The sequence below is a fragment of the Capsella rubella genome, unplaced genomic scaffold (genome assembly GCF_000375325.1).
Source record: "Capsella rubella cultivar Monte Gargano unplaced genomic scaffold, Caprub1_0 scaffold_1, whole genome shotgun sequence".
Lineage (NCBI taxonomy): Eukaryota > Viridiplantae > Streptophyta > Magnoliopsida > Brassicales > Brassicaceae > Capsella > Capsella rubella.
Genome location: NW_006238923.1, coordinates 4,180,770 through 4,203,276, shown reverse-complemented (window position 1 = coordinate 4,203,276; position 22,507 = coordinate 4,180,770). Strand labels below are relative to the sequence as shown.

Below are 22,507 nucleotides of genomic sequence, written 5' to 3'. Positions count from 1 at the left end.
AGACAGTAATGTTTCGTTTCCAGAAAGATAAATTCCAATTCCATCCCCGTACGTACGCCGAACGCTTTGAACGACTGAATCGAGAAGGACCTCAACCCCAAAAGCAACTACACAAAATACTATACTACTGTTATAAACATTAACTACAACTAATAGTATTTGTAAGAGAAGATTAAAAAAGACTACAAAATATTGGTATTGTAGTACTAGATTGTAGGAGATATAATCATAATAAAAATAATAAAAATGACTTTGGGAATAGAGAGATATCAATAAATTAAAGATATAAATATATGTAGATGGGAAAAAGCTGGAAACTGGGGGCAACAAAGGCTCTACTGTCCCAACACTATGTTTGGTCCTCTTCGCTTCTTCTTTCCTCAACTCAACACCCACACAGATCTGACCATAATCTCCACTACACGACAGCTGCAACAATATACCCTTTTTTCCCCTCAATTTAATTCTAAATTTCCTTATTTTTTAATAGTCAGTTGTCACTAAATGACTAAACAACCCCATTATTCGATCATAAAAAAAGGAAAACTAAAAAAAAAAAAGTGAGGAATCCTAAAAAAATCTTTTGTTTTCCTTATAAAAAAGAGGAAAAAAAAGTTAATATAAATTTCAGAAAAAGATAGCTGATGTTGCACACTAACCACTACGACACCCTTTTCTCTCTCTACCTCTGAGATTTTGAGAGAGTAGTCTCCTCTCTCTCTCTCTCTCTCTCTCTTTTGCTCCTCATGATCCGATTTTTATATATTTAATTTTTCTCGAAATTTATATGTGATAATTACAGATACACGTTATATGTGTGTATATTGATGGAGACAACAACCATTGGAATCTGACCCATGGATCTCCTCATTTCTTCTTGAGATATTTTTCTCCTTATTTTTTATCTCCTGTGCGTTCTCGTCTCCGTCCCAGATCTGTTCCTCAATCTCTCCATTGGTAAAGATTCAAGCTTTATCTGTTTTTTCTCTCTCTCTGGGTAATTCTTCAATTCTTTTAAATATTTAATTCTTTATTTTACTTATTAGTTTTTTTTTAATTTGTTTTTTCCTTATCTAGAGTTGAAGTATTGTTATGTTTTTGGTCTTCATGAAGTTGATGCTTTTACTTTTCCGCTTATAGCTTCAACTGTTGAATTTGGATTTAGGAAAAATATATATTTATATATCATCTACGTGAATGTGAATATAACGTTTATGGAATCTCCCATTATAAAAGCATCACTTATTTGCATGCTCTGCATAATCATAAGTTTGAAAGGTTTATGTCTGTTGATCATCATCATTATACAGTAGGGTTTAGTTCAATACAAGATTCGGAAGGGCTTAGCAGATGTTTGTGTGTGTTTCGTTTGATAATTGGTCTAAGAATTGAGCATTGATGTTGTTGATTTACTTTCATGGGACTTTGTTCTTGTTCTTTATTCAATTTTTTTAAGCTATAGAATGAGCTTCCATGGATGTTCTGTATATGCCCTCGTAGCCAAATTCCTTGTTTGATTAACTATAGAATTTCATATTTAAACTTGTGTAAGCTCCTATTTATGAACTGATGGTTGTTTTGTTTCTCTCTGTGTTCGAATGTTTATGTTGATCCATTTATGCAGTTTGGTTTTTAGGTATTGATCATCTCATTTTTTTCGATTTTTCTGTTTGCATTTTATAGGGACGGGACGTAGCAATTTGAATAAAAGAGTTAGACCAGACGAAACTGCCATGTATTTCTTCGGGTTGTCCAAAGAAGAAGTGCTGTCACAGACGCATGTTGGATCATATAAAGAGACTAGCAAGCAGAATCCAATCAGCATGGTCACTCTATTTGGGAGACAGGTAAATATTTTCTAGCTTACTTAGAGTCTACTTTATTCCAAGTTTTGACCTTTTTGATGTTTGTTGTTAAGAAAAACAGTAGAATAGATTGTTCACAAAGATTTTCATTTCAGGTGTATCAAGTGAAAAGTGACAGCTCCATGTCCAGTGATGGATATAAGAGATTAAATTCCCCTAAGCTGTTAACGAAAGATATCGATCTCCGGCTTCCTGCAGATCACTATGCGTATAGTAACTTTCATGAGACACTTGGTTCCGGGAAATTTGACGGCATTGGTGGTTCCCGAAATACAGTAGAATTGGGATATCGTTCGGGTTTAGAAGCAAGCATTGTGAAGGAAGCATCAGCCACAAACTGGAGTAGCAAGAGAAATCCAAGAATTGTTATTGATCTTGAAGAACCACCTCCCTCATGGGTCTCTCATACAGAGAAAACAGAGCATGCTGCAGCTTCTGTTAGCTATGTTACTATGAGAAATCCTGAAACAAAACCGTCCTTCTTTGATAGGATCAGCTCAAACATTCTGAAGGCAGTGGATCAGTCTCTCACTGAGGATGTTAGTGATAAGATAACTAATGAGGAGCCAAGTTTACTGGATCTTAATAATGCTCCGGCTGATGAGTCGGCTTCCGAGCCTCATTATTGTTTCTTACAAGATTTGAACTGTCCATACATCGAAGAAGAGACAGAAACGAGCTGCGAGAAAAGTGGAATAGATGATGGTCCTACCCCGCTTTCCTCTCCTCAATGCCAAAATGTCCATGAAAAAGACGGCACAGCATCTCCAGCTTCATATACTTCTTGCTGCACTACTGAAAACAACTTGAGGACTGAGTCAAGAAGAAGTTCTTCCCCTCGAGCATTGGAGCCTTCTTGCCGTACCCGGCTTGAGTTTCCCGATACAGAAGACTTACAGGAAGAGAATGGATGTTGTAACGAGGAGGAGGATTCATCTGAAGTGATTCAAATGGCAGCTGAATCATTAGTCCACATATCGGAGATTTCATACAAAAATCAAGACTTGCAATTAAAGTCTGTGTCAAGAACCAACAGTTCATCTCAAGATCAAGACTTTCAAGATAAACCCGAGATGGGTAAAGCAGAACCAGGATGTTCCTGCGATTCATATGAGCGACACACGTTAGGAATAAGCGAAACCAACACTGAAGAAGACTTCTGTGTGTCATCAATGGCTGTAGATGAGCTTAATAACATCACAAGAGATAACAACAAAGAGATTGGACTCAAGCTGAGAAGAGGGAGAAGAATGAAGAACTTCCAGAAAGAGATACTCCCATGCTTAACGTCGCTCTCTAGACATGAGATCCGCGAAGACATTAATATATTGGAAGCAGTTTTGAGATCAAAAGAGTACAAGAAGATGCAGGGGAAGACGAAAGACATCAAATTCAGAGCAAACCCAAGAAACAAACGTTCAGCGCCGCAGAGGTGCGTTGGTAAAAGAAGGCGAAAAACCGAATGATATCGACACCTTCCAGGTTTCTAATTCTTTTCATACCAATTGCTTCATCCTGTAATCTTATAACAGTGATTTCGATTTATTTGTTTTTAACTTATGACATTGATTTCTGATAAGAGAAGTTCGCTAGTGAGACGATGACATTCAGTTTCTCATTCTCTCTCAAATTGTTGTTGCTTAGCCATCTTTAACTCCAATGTGGACTAGTCTCGTTTAGATAAGTTTTCTAGCCGACCGTGTTGATTCCACCACTTAGAATTGTCTTACGTTATTATCGTCGTTGTATGTTTTGAGTCATACATAGATGGACTATTGTTTACTCCCAAAGGCCCAAACTCAAGACCAACACTCACAATAGCTGATAGAAGTTTCAAATAAGGCTTATATTGTTGAACAACAACAAAAAAAAAAAAAAAGGCTTGTCTTTTTTTACCTACCTCAGCCCACTTTACGAGCTAAGCCTCAGAGTCCAGACCACTCTCCAATGAGAACAACCCAATCAACTTTTTTCTTTTCCCCCTCTAATCAAGTGCATGTGGACAGTTGTCAAATTATAAAAGATGCAAGTCCTTAATAAATAATAATTACATTGATAACACTACCAAAGATGATATTAAAAAACTGTGCAAAAGCATACTAAATTAGTTTCATCAAATATATATTTTTTCTTATTAATTTTATGGAACACTTTTGTTTCGATAACAAATGTCCACTAAATAGTACCACAAATTATTTTTGCACATTAATCATTGATTATAGAACAAATCAATAAACAATAAACAATAAGAAACGCTTAAAAAATTACCCACGGTATTTAAGGGTTGCTGAATCGTCAATGTCAGCAGTGACCCTATGAATCTATACGATGGTTCGATCCGATTGTAAAACGTTGAAAGAAGTTGTGGTCTTTTTGTGACAAGTAGACAAAAAGAGATAAGACAAACCAATGAAAAGAAAGCCTCAGAAAGAAAAAGTTAATTCTCCCCCTCTCCCCTTTTCATGTCTTTTCTGAGTCAAATAAAGACACATTAAACTAAAGTTACTAAATTAGTAGTATTGTTTAAACCAAAAGTTCATACTTATTCGTTGTGATTGGCTCATGTAGTTTCCAGATCCAAAAAAGTCTCACTTCATCATTATTGTTGTTCCACCAATCATCACAGTAAACCATATTCATATGTTACTACTTCTGAAGATATTTCCAGTGTTTTGTTCTTTTTGTAAAACATAGTGGAATATATGCAAATTTATATCTTTCTATTGCTGGCAATATTAGTTTTGATTCAACCAATATTATTAATATTATAACAGAATTGTTGAAAGAAATATCATAAGCTTATTGTTAGACTGGTATGGCTATGAATCATTTGATTATAACGACCATATGCAGAAATGGATTTAATCGCTCTGTAGTATCCATGCCAGAAGTTAACGTATATGTCGAAACTCAGATTTTAGATCTACATGATTGGGTTGGGGATATTTGAGAAAACATTATTTTGTGTATCTGAAAAGCTAAAGTAGATAAGCATCGGGGGAGACAGCAGTTGGACAAAGAAACGTGCACAGAACATTCCTTACTATTTAATATCGTAAGGCATATTAAAGAAAGTGCAAAACAAAACCAATTAAGTTCCCCTGAATTTAGCACATCTTCTATTATAATTTTGGAACAAATGCATGAGGGGTTTATCTCTATCCGGAAATAAATAAAACTTCGATAATAATTCATCATTTATAACCGATAATCATTTGTCTAGTTTCTAACACACACACACATCCATATATATGGGACACCAGTGAGTCTTTATCCAATAAACTTGTATGATTGAATATTATATAAAAGTAATAAAGGTAACAAGTATAGCATAAGGGGATCCTAGTAAGTAAATCATAATATTGATCTTTTCGTATTGAGTTAATCATACAGCTCCCTGATTATTCAAATTAATTATTTGACCAGTAATCATCGAGAGACATTTGATCCAGTAAATTCTCAGAGCTAGCTGGTTCCTTAAAGGAAGGTGTAGTGTAATACAGTACATCTACTAGTTAGTTCAGGTATAAATAATCACAACTTTTAAAAACAATTAAATTTTAAATAGGTGAAAAAAAAAATTGTTGCATCAAATTACTTCAAGTAGTATTAACTATTAATTAAAAACAACGTGAAGTTTGACATATAGAAAAGAAAAAAGAAAAATGGAAAAATAAAAACAAAAGACGTTAATTGCGTCAAATTTTAGGAAATTTTACAATTTCTGCTTTTATACAGAACCCTGGGAAAACTTTTTAACTTTTATCCCTTATCGGTCGGTCCATTATTTGTCGACTCGGAAACAAGAGGTAAATAAGAAAAATCATCATAAAATATACCACAAAACTCAAAATCAAATTTAAACATATCAACATAGACATGCACAATGTTCATCATCATCATCATCAGTTCATCATCATGATCATGATCATGATCAGTGACCCATGGGAATACTTGGCTCATCATCCAACTCAATCCCGGCGTCAGCTAGTCGTTTTTCCTTGTATACGTACCTCTTGGAGAAAACAAGGAAAACTAGGAAGTTCAAGGCAACAAGTACGGCCACAAGCCAGTAGAAATTGTAAAGACGTCCCTTGTTGAGATCATCGGCAATCCACGGATGAGCTTTCCCTGTGAATTTCTCGACGATGGTCACGAGAACCGAGCTGAAGAAAAACCCTAACGCCAATGTGCTCAACAATAGACCAGTGCTCATCCCTTTCATGCCTTTAGGGCACTCTCTCAAGAAGAAATCTAACTGTCCCGTGTAAATCAGCGCCTCGCCAATACCGACAATAAGATACTGTGGGATGAGTAGATAAAACCCTAGAGGAAGCGTTTTGACAGTTGGACCATGGGCATGAGCGGTTCTAAGACGTTTGATCTCTATCAAAGCAGCCACAGCCATACCCATACATGCGAGTATAAGTCCCAAACCGATCCGTTGAAGCGGTCTCAAACCGTGGGGGTAGTTGAATAGCTTTTTGCATAGGGGAATGGCGACACGGTCATAGACGGCGGTGGTTAGAAGAAGGCCCCCGACGTAGAAGACTGCCATCGAGGCTGGAGGGATCTCGAAGCTTCCGATGTGACGGTCCATCGTCTCAGATTGTGCCACTGATAATGTTGTCAACTGTGCGTGAACGGTCCAGAAAAGGATGCATGTTAGCCAAATTGGTAACATCCGCACGATTTGTTTCACTTCTTCAACATCCGTTAGTGTTGAGAGTGTCCATTTGTTGAATACGTTCGAGGTCACTCCCGCTTCTTGGTCCCTTATTGCTGCCTTGTCCAATGAACTGTGGCATCAAAAATAATACAAGAAATAATTAGAATATAACTATAAAGTATGTAGTATTTATGGAAAATTGTTGGATTATGTAAAGACAAGTCTTAAATTAGCCACAAAATATCTATTATATGTGTTTCTTAGCTAGATTTGGCCTGTAATCGTGGCGATAGAAACATACATATATGTGAAATGTCCGTAATTATTGAAATTACATAAATTATTATTTTAACAATAATACACCTTTTTGGAATATAGCCTAAACATTGAATCAAGCAACATGTTGTGGAGTCAGAGATAGTTACGTGGAATCTTTTCAAGATGATAGATACCCTTCACACACATGCATATATATATATATGCACATACGTAAGAGTTTTTGCAGAAAAGAAAAAGTTTAGAATTTGAGACGAAAAAGAAAAGTAAAAAGTTTAAGAAAGACTCGAACAAAAGACAAAATATAATTGAAGCGCTGAGCACGCAAAGCACGTGACGACGCTAGGGTTAATGAATGTTGTTAGTTGTTACTAAATGGTTAAGCCTAACTTTGGGGTCTGTCCCGGTGAAGGTGTAAAGTAGTGGAGGTCTTACAACACCAAACGTGATCGTTTCCACTACAAGACAAAACAACTGTCTCCCTAACTTCTCGTCTCTTCTTCTTTTATTCATTTTATTTTCCCAAAAAAAAAAAGAAGAAATTTAAGAGATGCCAAAGAGATTTTTGTGAATAATTTGTCTTGAATAGAAAAAAAAAGTTTTGATTCCTTTGGATTCTTGTGTTTCTTTCTAGGGATGCATAGGGATTGATGGATAAAAGATACTGTACTTAAGGTTTGCATAAAAAAGATACTGTACTTATATGAAAGAAAGAAAAAAAAAACTCAGTAGTCAGGTGAATATATATAATAATGTTTATAAGTCTTTAAGACAGCAGAATCATTTGATAATTACAAGAATAATCTAATGATAAATTATAACAAATTGATGTATTTAATTAGCCACGATTCTGGAGCTACTCTTTATGTGAAAACCAAATAACCACGAGAGGGTATTGTGAAATTTTCTAAGATAATTAATTCTATAGGTGAAAAAATATAGATTGAGTTTTTAATTATACCCACTTGTTAATTTCATTTTTCAACCACTTGCAATATTTCATTAGTTTCTCTTAATTTAATTATAGATATTTATCTTACGAGAGACTTCTTTTATTATTTTCCTACCTATTTATATGAACCGAACTTGACGTGTTATCTAACGAACATACACATGCATATACACACACTTCTAAGGCGAAAACAAAAAAATCTAGAATATAAATGACAAAGTAGGGCCTTTTAACCCCAAAAACAAAATATCCGAAAAAATATATTGCAATTAGCTGTAAAATTCGTAACCTGGACCAGTTTCGCTGTATGGTCGATTAATAGTATTATGAAATTGATTTTTTTTTTCTTAATTTTCCCCATAGCGAAACACCAAAAATAAAAACAATAAAATTTTGATTTCTAATGCCAACTAGGCATATAATGAGAAATATTTTTGGTCTCACTATAATTAAAGGACACGAGCTTTTCGAGTAATTTCTCACCCACACAACCCCACTTTCACATTTTTCAAGTCTGTTGATACTATCAGATTCAATTAAGGGAACCTACACCTCAATTATTCGAAATTAATTAACCCTTAATGATGGAATAGAAAAAGAAATTTAATCTTCAAATTTTAATCTTATGTTATCAAGAGAATCGTACGTGGGAGTTATTTTCTTTTACTAAAATGTTTAAAAAAATAATACTATTGGAAAACAAATGGTGAGTTAAGTTTAAGGAATCGTACCGGTATTGTTTGGTGTGAGGCAGCTTTTGTTTGCCCTTCATCGCACCTTCCGCCGCAATAATATCGTCAACATCGTAGAGGTACGAAGGATCAGCCGGCAGCTCGAGCTTCCTGTTCCTCCACGCCGCCACTATAACAGCAGCAAACTGCGTCATCGGGCTGCCGACCAACTTCTTGAAACGGTAGCGGTTTGTGCCGGCCAAGAAAATGCTTAGTGCAAGCACGATCGCAAACGCGCAAATGCCATAACCCCATTTGCGTCCAACGTCGTCTTGTATGTAGACAAGGACCGTCACGGCCAAAAGAGAGCCGACGTTGATACAGAAGAAGAAACGGTTGAAGAAGTATGTCATTTGTGACCGTTCTTTTGGTTCGGTCTCATCGAATTGGTCCGACCCGAAACCCGAGACGCTTGCCTTCACACCTCCCGTTCCTAGGGCGGTGAGGTATAAGGCTAAGTATAGGACCGTCAGTTGTATTCCCGTTGCTTGTTCGCAGTGAGACGATGTCGTTGGGTTGCATCTTGGTGGTCGTAGTCCCGGTATGATTGTTGATAGAGTTAAGATCGAGACACCCTGATAAAAATCATAGTTCATAACATGAGAATATTAATTTTTCGGAAATTAATAACAAATATAACGACTTATGTTGTTTACTATTTCGATTTGTTTATCAGACTAGCTAGCTAGTCATATTTTTTTTAAAAATAAAATCATTTTCTTGGCTACAAGTTTTGGTAAGAAAAAAAGGGACGTCTATGGTCATTACCGTGGCTTGGACTGCGGCGAATATAGCAATCGTTAGGTACCTATATATAAACCAGAATTCAAATTGTTATTTTAGAAACAAGTTGAATGATTTTCGTTAAATATATGTTTATATATATACAAACCTGCCAAGAAAGGTATCGGCGATGAAGCCACCGAGGAGACAGAGCATGAAAGAAGTTCCAAGGAAATTGGTAACGGTGTTGGCGGCTGTTGCATTGCCTAAATGCATAGTTCCAGTCAAATACGTCACCAGATTAACTCCGATACCTAACGTCGTCAGCCTCTCCACAGCCTCAATACCTTCACACAAAAATTTTATTTATTAAAAAAGTTAGATACATCAGGAAGAAACTTATAACTTAGTATATATATATATATCAAGAAGGCCATTAAAAAGTTTGTAAGTGTATTTTCTCAAGAACTTTAGTTATGTGATTATATATACTTACAGAGAATCATGGCGGCGCTGGCCCATCCGCCGGTTTTTGAGCGATCAGCAGGGCGGCCTTGGAAGTCCCAAGCATCAAGAAGAACATCATCAGATTTGGTTTCAGGAAGAGACATATCTTGAAGATGGATTAGGAGTTTCTTTTTTGCAGTTTATGAGGGGGTTTATGGAAAAGGCTGTTTTGTTTGGGAGCTCTTGGTTTCTTTTGTGGTATTAAATGTGTTCATTGATACATCTATTTATACTGGGAAATTTACCAAGTTAGAAAGAAGTTTTTATTTTTTTTATTTTTTATTTTTATATTGAAGAAAAAAGTGACACATGTGTGACTCTGATGAGTGTTGTTTGATTGGGGAGAGACTAATTAATAAAAATAAATTTTAATATATTTGTAGAAAGAGAAAATTGAGAGAGAGAGACCAGAGGCTAAATCTTACCACTTCCTCTACCTTTGGAACTGTGGGTTTGCACTTTTAAGTTAAAGTCATTGGTCATTTTGTCAGTGACTCAATGGGCATCAAACAGACAAGCACACCAATTTTTACCCACCACCTGTTGTTATACATTTGTTCTATTTCTTAAATTTAAATCATGTAAAGAAAATATTTAGTTCGATTACTATTTTACTGCCATGGAAGACCATTTGTTTTTTCAGGTCTGAACTACTCCATGAGATAGAACTCAAGAAAAAATATTTGGTTTCGGAGTTACAAACATATTTTCATCATTGCTCATTTGCATTATTGTCAACGCATATTAATTTTCTCAATATCGAACTTTCCTTGTAGGCCCACGGTTTTTCCATATATAGCACAAGCACATTTTTATTTTTTCAGTTCTTGCACTGAATTTTTATTTCCTTGTTTATAAAACGTCATTATAATGATCTTTTTCTATGCAAAAAGGGAGTCTTTCTTTTTGGTAATCGACTCCCTCTAAATTGTGATTCATATTTTCTTTCACATGTAATTATCAAATTATTAATTTAATTATATAAAAATTGGTGGAACGTATAATATTACATATAATTTAATGGAAGCGTAAAATATAAGTCAATAAAAGTTAGTCTAGCTTTGTTTTGTCTGTCAACAATTTAGGTATTTGTTACAAAATTGAAACTAGTTACCAAATTGAAACAAAGGACTTTGTAGATTTGGTATGATCACATTAATGTTCCAACTTTCTTCTTTTGTGGTAATGGGAAAGTCTAGTTTGAGATTTTAATGGCTCAAAATGTGTGCTTCTTAGAAGCCACTAAAATGAGTCATGTTGCGACATGATTATCATCTTACTTTTCATTTATCAAACGCTATAATCAAATGAAATAAAACTAAAAGTATACATAGTCACAGGAGTTTCATGAATTATAAATTAGAGGCCCTTGCAACTTCAGTGGTTCTCTTTCTCTCTTGAGAAAATAGGAACATAATTAACGAAGATGAAAAAAGGAGAACGTACGGCTCATTTTCATACTGTAATAGAAAACACAAAAATAAAATAATCCAACAATTTGTAATAGAAAATAAACTACCTAGGTTTTATGTACATAGATAGGTCCCAAGTTCTATATAAAATATCCCAGAAAAAAAAACAAAAACAAAAAAAGCAAGCCTATAATTTTCATGAATACATGCAAGAGATTGTAATTTTTAGAATTCATCAAAAAAAAAAAGGAAGAAGATGTATACACTCTGAGTCATGTCATGATCCATCTCTTTCCGAATTATTGGTATGAAAGATGGATGAAAATTTCAAACCCATATAAGTAACACTTTATTATTTGGTTGCGATAGTTTTCATATTGAGATACATACAATACAATCTTCGACGATAATGTCCTCGAGAATCGATTATTTTTTGTACATATCCAAAGATATCGGAAGGAAGAGTGAAAAAGGTGACAATGAGGAGTCACATCCTAAAAGAAAAAGAGAACGAGTGAGTGGTGGTGAACCCACATTTGTTATCTTCTATATTTTGATAAATAGATACATCGTCCGACGAAAAAAAATAATAGAGAAAAATAAATAAATAAATTTATATATTGAAAATGGAAAATAGAAAAATATGAAAATGGATGGATCAAATGTTTTGGGCGGAGCTTTGCTTATTAGGTATTGTCTCAGGGCCCAGATTTTTTGGCACGTGACAATTGTCGTAGGACCACGCGAGATTCTCCTCTAAACCGTTGACTTGGTCATTTCAAGACGATGTAAATGAATCTCTCCCTCTCTCTATATATTGCTGTTTTCACTTTTTTTTTTGCTTCCATTTTTATTATTAACTTTTTGTCACCAAATATATTAATACTACAAAAACTCATCAATGTAATAATAGTATTTAGAGACTACAATTTACATTTTACGGCTGTATTATTAAGTGTACGATAACCTTGTAATTATAAAAGTAATAGTATGAATGGTGAGTTTGTTTTTGCTTTAATTTTTAAAAAAGCAAAAAAAAAAGTTAATGAATCATATGACTAAACCATCAGAAATAATAAGTCTTTACGCTAAGCGCCGTTGAATGGTGATAGTGCATGTAAAGCATTTTTTTGATGTTATTAGAATAGGAAAAAGCCTTACCTAATAGTTCAATTCATATATATGACCAAAATTTTGAATTTTAATTTTTTATGTTAAAAAAAAATACAAATATAGATAGATCAATGAAATCTGTATTCTCAATCTTGATAACAAAATCTTGTTTATTTGTAAATGATTTGATGTGATTTACTCATTTACAACATTATTAGTATTGCCAACCTGCAAGCTTGAGGTAAAAAATTCAACTAAGGTACTTGTTTTTGAGTTAGGATACTAGTATTTGGTTAACTTTGATAGATACAATTAAATTATTATTAAAAATTAAGCTGTAGGGCCTAATGTGTAACATTGACAAACTTAATGATATATTATTAACTATATGATATATATATTCCAGCAGGTGACGGAGGAAGAAAAAAAAATACAGATTCATATTTTTTAAAAGGATTGATTGAATCATGGAAAAAAAGGAGTATCGAATTAAATAAATGGGTATGGAATCCTTCTGAGTATCCCAAAGGCCACGGTTGACCAAACATAGGAATGACAACTTGTTCAATAATACAATGTTAAATAATATTGTACTTATAGTAATGTTTTTTGAAATTGTATTCTTCTTCTTATTATAAAAGGGATTATGTTGGAATTATCGGTTACGGCCTCTTGATTTCGTCACTAATTAGGAAACTAATTAACAATGTGTTTAGGAGAAATGTATAGCTAACTTGGATGGTAATGAAAACGTCCACTTGTCACAAAAAAGGTGAAGCAAAATTATCAAAGTTTTTATTTGCTTGACGTCAAATTTGATTTTAGTTTAATGCATCCCACTCCCTCGTAAGCACGCCTAAATAGATTTATCATATGATTAACCAAACATTAAGTAAACGTATTTTGAGTTTTAAAAAGGGAAAAAAACACACAGTCACACACTAAGTAAATAGGAACCAAACAGTATGATTTGAAAGTTTGAACCAACAACCTTCTCAATGAATCAATGTAGAGACACTTGCATGTACAAACGAAATGCATAATAATTTCAAGGGGTAGTTGTGAAAGTGATTTTAACCAAGTTGCATGTAAGGATAATAAGAGACTTTCAATTTCGGTTTAAATTCAAAACTATGCAGAACTTTTAATGCATGTCTAAAATTTGATTTTTCTTCTCAGATTTTTTACAAGGATATATACAAAATATTAAATACTCTTATGGGAGGATCATATATATACCGTTTTAAATCTCTGATTGAGTCTAGAAGGCTTGTAAATCTTTTGATAATCTTCCATTAAAAAAAATTACAGTGTTTAACCATAATATGTTAAATGCCTTGGCACACATTAAGCAAAATACATATTAATCATATTCGAACTCAAATCTCACTTTTTAATTTATCTAGCTACGCAAAGTGATCATCACATATGAAATATGACGTACAAATATATAACGCAACTGTGGTTTTCACTTTTCATATAGTATCGGCTTCTCGGCTTCGAAACTCAAATTTAACAAATATATGAAACGGTACTAATCGAGTTAGGTTAATTTAACCGTAGTTGGGTTTATTCAATAACTTGGGTGTGTCTGTCTAGTCGGACGAAATAATTAAATGCTAAGAAAATAAATCGGTATAACTATTTGATTAGATGACCGATGGGCGGCACAAGCTAGCTCTCTCTCTCTCTATCTCTATCTCTTTCTTGATAAATAAAAAGTCAAATCCTAAATAACTAAATAATTGATATTATTGTTTTTGACTTAAGGGGACAAAACCATATTATCACGCTTTTATTACGAGGACATGTAATACATGTATATGAGAACCAGATGTATATACCAAAAGAAGGTGATATCTCGGGAAGCTTTTGGAGAATCATCATGACCGGATCCTGCACCCAGGGTACAAAAGTTCTACCAACAGCTAGAGCTGAAGAATAACATTTATAAAACTTATTCTATGATCTATGTTTCAAAGAAACTAATAAACGCAGAAATTTCATTTTAGCTTCAAAACATGTGTGACCTTAAATCCTTAATGAACTAAACAATACATATAGGACTGTTGAAGCAAATAAAATACAATATGGAGAACTGAATTCAAGTGATCATGACATTGTTAACAAGTAGGATATAAATTACGATCATTAAAATTCGAGACTTTCAAAACTATGTTTATGTACATATATATATATGTATTTAATTGCTAGTGTATGCTTTAAAACATTTAATGAAATAAACTTTTTATTAGATTAAGGATTTAGGAGTAGATAACGCGAAGAGGGGAATCGAAAGTGAAATATGCCTTACATCATCACTGCAAAAGAAAAATGATATTGTTAAGTACGTCCTGATCTTTGGAAATGAACCAGACATATATCTAAACATGGTCTTTTTGATGTTCTCAAAAGACATCTTTTAATTAATTATACCTAATTTTAATTAAGCAAAGACAAACTTAACTGGAGGCGTTTTCACAAACGTTCACAATGTCCTAAAACGAAAAACACAAGTTAGTCGTTTGTTTTTGAAACATAAATCTCGTTAATTTCATGTAATAGGCATATTTCAATACCTAGCATTTCAGTTTACTTAATTTCATTCTTATTTTAGCAGCTTAAAAATGTATACTAGCAGTTTTTGCATAAAAATGTAAGATATCAGTGTAATTGTGATAAATTTGTTAGAAGTTTTAGTTTTTTTTTGTGTGTGTGCATAAGCTCAAGAACATGTTAAAGTTTTATGATTGTTTATATTAATTGTCGACATGGTCACATTAAAGGATATACATTAAAAACTTGGCAACGCCACTCCGAATGGTTGACTTACTTATAAATAACAACCAAAAACTAAAAATAAATAAGAAATGTTTTCGATTTTTTTTATTCCACTCTATATGATGAAGCTGATGCAATTATTCTGTACACCAAATGCAAATTTTGAATCTCCTATTTTAGTATAAGGTAAAGCAATGCCGCCCTATTTTTATTAGGTGTTTCCTAATATAATAAGGAAGGTAAGGTGAGTTATTAACGTGAAAAGATGGTAACAATATGCCCCAATTCTTTCATTGATGTCATATTAAAATTTCAAAATATTTTCTCTACAATATCGACGTTCATGCATATATATATATAAATGTTAAACAACAAAAAAAGTGTTATATTTTTTTTTTATATTGAAATCAAACCAAAAGTAAAAGGATATTATGATTATAAATTATCTTTTTCTTGATTTTCAAATTGTTTTGCAGAAATTTTAAGACCTATTATATAGTGAAAGATGTTGCATATTTATAAATTATATTATCTAATTTATGGAGTGACTAAATGCTTGAATCAAGGGTTGCTTACAAAAAAGGTAAGCAAATAACACCTTAACCGGTATATGAGATTCTCTATCAATGTCCAGATATCACCAGGCAGGAAACAACTTATTATTATGTGGCCAACACATTCTGTCAAATGAGATTCTTTGAACTTTTTAATATTTTATCCTGAAAGGTTGGATCTTTACCCTCTTCAAAACTTATTATTGCTTATATTGTGAATATGCGTTATTTTTCTTCAGCTTTTTTTTGTTAAACTATTTGTCTTATCTCATTTTTCAAGGATTTTCCGTAATAACACATTTTTCACTACCTTACTGGAACCTTATTAATGCACAAATTACTCAATTAAAGTGTGTAACGGGTTTTATCAAAAAAAAAAAAAAAATGTGTGTAACGGTTCAATTATGTAAGAAGCTACTAGTTTGATCGATCAAGGTCAAGATGGTTAGCTACTCTTTTTTTTTTTTATGTTAGTTATAATTTATTGTAGACGTTTAGTTTTACGGGTGGGCAACACAAGTTACTTGTTAACTCGTATTCTTATTAGCCCTTTTAAAAAGAAAAAAAAATCGTTTTCTTTAAGAATGTTGAGATTGATATACTTGTTACTCCATACCTGACGTGTCTGATGTATCCGAGACCACGTAAAAAAAAAAAAAAAGATAACCTATAGTCCTATACGTTCCTATATAGCTGGATTTCATGTGGTTAGCTTGCAATGAAGTTTGCACGATCTTGGATACTTTAATTTAAAAGAGTAACCTTGGGAATTGAACTGAAAGACACCCATATATGTGAACATCAACAGAAAATATAGTACTATTAGTTAACAAAAATGTATAATTTACATAACAAAACCTAAAACTTGTTTATGCAGAGTAGTTTTCAGTTTACTAGTTAACATAAAAAATTAAAATAGTCATTCGTAAAGATACTAATTCATCCGTTTGTCTATAACTGTCATTTAAGAAAAAATATTTTGTTCGATAAAAAAAATTATTTTATTAAGTTTATACTTTATATCATACATATTTTTTGAAAATTTGAAATTTATCAATTTTGCCAAATGTATACGAGTTTGCTTAAAAGAAGTGACTGTGTATTAATATATACTACAAACATATAAATATATTTGTAGAAAAATGAAAAATAGACTACACTTAATTGAAAAAATAGTATGATGTAAACGAGAAAATCAGTATTTTCTCTTAATTATATAATACAATCTAAGACGGAGGTGGTATGTATTCTATTTTATAACTAGACAAGTATTTTTGTTTCGATTGCAAGTTTAATTGTATATACCATACCAATACAGCAATTTTTAATTAAAGGTTTATAAGATCGTTAATGAATTTTAGTGAGCTCTTCTCTTTAAAAGTATTTTAACTAATCTGTAAAAGTAGAAGGAGACGTAAACCAAGGTAATTAGAGTTTTGCGAGGAATAAATTTCAGAAATGCACCTAGATAATAAACTCATGGGTATTAAGATCTAGAATCAGATAGAGCTTATAAACTTACACTCTAATAGTGTAAGTTCTTAACTCGAGAAAAAAATAATAAAGGAATTCTATTTAAACATTATTCAAACTCTAAACATTATTCAAACACTATAATTAAACATTGGGCAACTATTTCGCATTCATATTATAACGTTGAAATAGATCCAATACTGTGAGTCAAAATTTTACACCCTAGTTTTCGCGTCTCGCATCTCTCATTTGCTGCTTCGAAGAGTTACCCAAGAGACACTTAGCTAGAAGCTCCCGTTACATCGACATTTCAACGTTATAACATTAACTAATAAGTTTATTCAACATGCATAAATATTTCAATGCTGTTGAAATATTAGATTTGCCGCTTCACAATGACGCTCAAGAAAATAAATGTCGTCAATGAAATATGAACATTGATAATTACATACAGTATTTAATACAAATAATAATGTTGAGGATTTTATATTGCAGTTTGTTAATCTTTAAATGTTAAAAACATAACATCCCGATCGAGTCTTCACATCTTTAGATTTGATATGCACTTTCTTAATCTGATCATGTTACAACGTAAAACCTCGATCGAGTTTTTGCATCTTGGTATTTTGTTAGGCAGTTCTTAATTCTTTAATCTTAACGTTTTATATTATTTTAACAAAACGGACCAAGCTCTTACTATTGGGCCACAATGAGTTGTTATATTATTAATGGGCTTACTATTTGATGGGCTAAATCTATCTAGTTTTATGTTCTAAAATATTCACGTGTCAGTGATGCGGAGAATTGCCTAGGTCGGCCACCTTCTGTACCGGTGACGTTGTCCGTCTAATAAATTGGCTTAATAGTTATCGAAGGTAAAATATATGCTTCTAGAGTCGCCTGAGGATTGTGAAGTACCTTCAAGATATGGCATATGCTACATGTGGAGGATCATACTAGCTAGTTTGTGCTTTCTGCATATATATGTCTTTGTGAAGTGGTATTAGACACTTCTTTGTTTTGATCAAATGAAACGGCTCCAATCCACTTAGTTTAAGTTCCATCAGGCATGGCCCAAGGCCGATACATATATATATATTTAAGATTTTCATTAATTTGTCCTTGGTACATTGTATATATATATACAGTTCCCAACTTGATATTAATTCTTACAAGGTAGCATGATGGACCTATGGCTACTCTCTAGATCTTGGATTTATATGAACATATACTTGTTTTCTTTTTTTGTTTTTTTAACAGAATCTACAACTTGCATCATATATATTCATCATCATTTTAGTTTTCTAAATTAAATTTATTCAATAATTTTCGACGAAGTTAAATATAGAACAAGGGGTAAAGATCTGGCCATGCACGTACGTACAATTTACTTCAATTTATCTTTTTACTTCTTTAGGTGGTCGCATGCGCAGATGGGTCCGTGTCACGGGTTCCAGTTTCCTATTTACTTGCCATGTAAAGTTTTAAGACTAATCTTTTTTTTTTTTTAAGACTAATCTTTTCTAAAGAACGTTCATATAAAAGTTTATGTGGCCATGCTTTGGTAAAAACTTTTTTTTTTTTTGGTTTTGTAAGGCTAATTATCTAGTTGGAAGCCCTTAACATAGGAAACTAAATACGTGAAACAGATAAAATCTTACACCAACAAAACTAGGCACCAATAAATTTTCAGAAATGACAAAAACAAAAGTACATGCGGATTGAGTTAGACGTGAACCAACCAAACAAACAGAAGCAAAAAAATAAACACACACACGACAAAAGTAAAACTATTCGATCGATTCATCCTTAAACAACTTATATCAGGCGCAAATGAAATTAGAGGGGAGCGTTTTGCCGCAAGTGTTGATGAGCAAACTCAAGGAGATGGGAATGTCGATATTAATCCCGAGAACGTTAGCTTTAATGGCGGTGCAAAGACAAACGGCAGCTTCAAGATCGACAAGCCCTTTGAGTACTGAGCAGCAAGGTGTGTCAGGTGGGTTTCCGATGACAGTTCCGACTGCACCATCTAGTATTTTGGCGCAAACACCAAGTTGGAGGGCATCTTTTGGGCAGCTATGCTTTGTTGGATTGCTGATTGGGTTAGGGTTTGGGATTGGCTTAGTTGGCAAGCAAGTGTTGCAGCCACTAACATATGCAAGAAACATGAGATTAAATGATAAGAAGAGAGCTGCGGAAAAAGATCTGTGGGATTCCATTGATCTCTAAGTTAATCCCGAATAAATGTTGACTAACAATGTGACTAGAGGAAAGGATGTGATTAGCTTTGTGACTAAGTGTGAGCGACAGTTAGGGCTTATATAGGAACAAGTGTGAAGGCTCCGAAGTGAACCAGAAGACTCGCATGTGTCAAGAAGACTAGAGTGTAGGTGCTATTATTAATTACCAACTTGATACTAATTCGTATAAGACTACTTATAGATGCACTTTTTGATGAATTATAATTAATAGATGATAGTAGAAGTATAGTCTTATTCATTTATCTAAAGTGTATTTATATAAACTATTTTCCCATTATTGTTTGTTAGTAACGAATTATGAACATATATATAGTTATAATTTACACTAATTATGCGTCACATACAATTGGAAATTTTGGAATTTTAGGCATCGTCAATGTTAGACACATAATACGGTTAAGTTTTTCCGTTTCAACAAGAGGCATTCCGAAGTATATATATAACACTAATGTACTTAACGAAATGTATATATTTCTCTCTCGGAGTCGGAACTAATTCAGCTTAACCAAAATTTGAATTAGATATCAAAGAAATCGTTCTTACATTATGAAATTTTTTGAAAACGTCACTAACCCAATAAAACCACTTAATTACGCGATATTAATTCTTTCGTTATATAATAATAATAAAACAGAAAAAAACATACTGTAGTATCATTTTGTTGTCCAATGGATTACAAGACGAACCAATGGGCGATTGAGAAATCTTATGCAATCCCGTGAAGTGAACAATAATAAGAAATTAAAATAATAATAATAAAAAGAAATACTTTGTTTTGGTATGTACAATTAACATAAATCATGTGTGGGGGCAGAAGGCCAAGTTGCAATCGTTTAATAAGTACAGTTTCTAACTGTGAATTGTGTCTTAATTTGTTGAGCCAAAAGAACACACTGTCTTCAACCCAAAATTAACATATGCTAAAAACGATATGGCTATTGAGGGCGGCTAAACTACCACTAATTTTGAAATATAGTAAATTTGGTTTCCACATAACAGCATTAATCTACTTATGATTTTAATAGTGAAATATTTCCCAAATAAAAAAAATTGCTATGGGATTAGTTAATTTCTAATATATTCGATAGCTACATACGCACTCACGAGCAAGTGGATACGTTGAACTGAAAATGAAATTACGCTTATATTGGATGCTATGAAAAGGACGTTTGTTTTTTAACAAATTTGAACTTACGCTAGTATTGGATGCTACAAAAGGACGTTTACTTGACCTAGAGCTATATTCCAATATGTTTTTTGCAGGATTCATTTATTATATATTCAATGTTTCAATAATATATAATATTCTTTAAAGGTATTATTGAAGTTAATTTTATTCTTTTTACCTAACTGTTTTTGAAAATCGGTTAATTGTATTACATTTAGGTCATGTAGAAGCATATAAAATTTTATACGGTAGAGAGTAATTTGACACCCTTGAATCAAGCCAGATGTTAATCAAAAGATTAGAAATTGACTTAGCTTTCATTTGGTGATGGTTTCTTACTATATACAAATTTTGAATTATGCAACGACAGCTAGACGAGTGTACGTAGAGGAAGATGTCTTTTTGGTATATGTGTGATTGTGTGTGCAGTGAGGCGCTTCGTTGTACTATCATGATCCATCTTATCTTGTTTTACATTTGTTTGTGAAGGGCACAAGGGCACAATGCGCATTGTCACTCACCATCACATGGTTTCTATGGCAACCATGCATTATAAAATATCTCTTTATATATATACGAAATATATATATTAAAAATTATTTTAGAAAGTCTATATTCTTTAAGTACTGTAGAAAATTCATAGAAAGACTTTCTTATCAAAATAAAAAGCCTAAAAACCGTAAATTTTACGTAGAACTTAGTAATTTGACGTGAAAATCAGACAAATAATATAAAGCAGTCATAATTCGTTAAAAAAAACGTACATAAACATCGAGTTGAAGTTCGATAATATTTCGTGTCATTACAACAACAACGTATTTATCCAAAAACAATTGATACATTCTAACAAAATTTTCAGATTATACATCGAAAAAAACCATTGACATCGCAATTAAAATTTCATGTCTTCATATACTTATGGACAATATTTTTTAACTTCCGTGTACACTTCTATCATTTAATAATTTTATTAATTGTAATCAATAAAATAATGATAACGCTAGTCAATAATTCATATTTTTTTATCATATAAAACTTCCAATAATATCTCATGGACGCTCTTGGGCTTTCCTTGGAACCACTATAAAACCTATCTCAATTCCCTTCATTTTCTTCACAACCAATTCACTCACATAGCTAGTGAACAGTATTCTCCTCAACAAAAAATGGCTTCAAGAACCACAAGCTCCATTGCCCTTTTCTTGGCTCTCAATCTCCTCCTCTTCACAACAATCTCCGCCTGCGGTAGCTGCAGTCCCTGCGGTGGAGGTTGCCCCTCTCCCAAGCCAAAGCCAAAGCCAACCCCTAAACCTAAACCAACCTCGAACAAATGCCCTAAAGACACCCTCAAGCTTGGAGTCTGCGCTAATGTACTCAACGGCCTCCTCGACTTGACCCTTGGCAAGCCACCAGTCGAGCCATGCTGTAGCCTCATCCAAGGACTTGCTGATGTTGAAGCAGCCGTTTGCCTCTGCACCGCCCTTAAGGCTAACGTTCTTGGAATTAACTTGAACGTCCCAATCTCTCTAAGTCTGCTCCTCAATGTTTGCAGCAAACAACTTCCTTCTGGCTTCCAATGCTAATAACCATATTGATATATGATTTAAACACACTTATGTGTATATGTATCTTCTTGTTTTAAAGAGACAAGGTGAATCTATATACTCTTGTTATTGTGTCTTTATATATATTACTTCGTGGTTTCTTCTATTCTTCTTGTTATGGTGTTCACTGGAGTCTTTATGTCTCTGTCTGTGTGATCCGTAAGATTCTTGAAATTTTACAGTTTCATTATTTCCTATTACTCTTATTGGGGATATTGTTGTATTGGTTTGTACTACGATTCTATGAATTAATAAAGCATTAAATTTTTATTATATGCTTTCACTTATACACAGTGAAACATTAAGCTCGCCAAAATAAAATAGAATTAATATCAGTTGTTGGATGTATCATGTCGGATACTTTTACTATTACCAATAGCATGAGCTTTACTATTCGCGTCTGGATCCTTCACAA

At 33.1% G+C, this 22,507-nt stretch overlaps 4 protein-coding genes across 5 annotated transcripts; 2 read left to right on the top strand and 2 right to left on the bottom strand.

Moving 5' to 3' along the window:
• Positions 1-688: 688 nt before the first annotated feature.
• Positions 689-3,514, top strand: LOC17898467. Of its 2 annotated transcripts, none has more exons than XM_023789954.1 (3): positions 689-957; positions 1,684-1,847; positions 1,961-3,514. In XM_023789954.1, the coding sequence occupies exons 2-3, from the start codon at positions 1,734-1,736 to the stop codon at positions 3,329-3,331; spliced, it is 1,485 nt and encodes a 494-aa protein (XP_023645722.1). In that variant the 5' UTR covers positions 689-957; positions 1,684-1,733; the 3' UTR covers positions 3,332-3,514. The 2 variants fall into 2 exon arrangements, with proteins under 2 accessions (XP_023645722.1, XP_006307256.2); XM_006307194.2 differs by having other exon boundaries at positions 689-997.
• Positions 3,515-5,529: 2,015 nt separating this feature from the next.
• On the bottom strand, positions 5,530-9,934 carry LOC17900530 (protein NRT1/ PTR FAMILY 6.3). The gene is made up of 5 exons (XM_006307013.2): positions 9,713-9,934; positions 9,386-9,563; positions 9,262-9,301; positions 8,494-9,068; positions 5,530-6,664 (listed from the first exon to the last, which is right to left on the bottom strand). Exons 1-5 carry the CDS (start codon positions 9,825-9,827, stop codon positions 5,800-5,802), a joined length of 1,773 nt encoding a protein of 590 aa, XP_006307075.1. The 5' UTR covers positions 9,828-9,934; the 3' UTR covers positions 5,530-5,799.
• Positions 9,935-18,681: 8,747 nt separating this feature from the next.
• LOC17898134 (14 kDa proline-rich protein DC2.15) lies at positions 18,682-19,336 on the bottom strand. The gene has a single exon (XM_006306496.2). It carries the CDS (start codon positions 19,276-19,278, stop codon positions 18,880-18,882), a length of 399 nt encoding a protein of 132 aa, XP_006306558.1. The 5' UTR covers positions 19,279-19,336; the 3' UTR covers positions 18,682-18,879.
• Positions 19,337-21,594: 2,258 nt separating this feature from the next.
• Positions 21,595-22,365, top strand: LOC17899371 (lipid transfer protein EARLI 1). The gene has a single exon (XM_006304844.2). It carries the CDS (start codon positions 21,655-21,657, stop codon positions 22,069-22,071), a length of 417 nt encoding a protein of 138 aa, XP_006304906.1. The 5' UTR covers positions 21,595-21,654; the 3' UTR covers positions 22,072-22,365.
• The last annotated feature ends 142 nt before the right edge of the window (positions 22,366-22,507 follow it).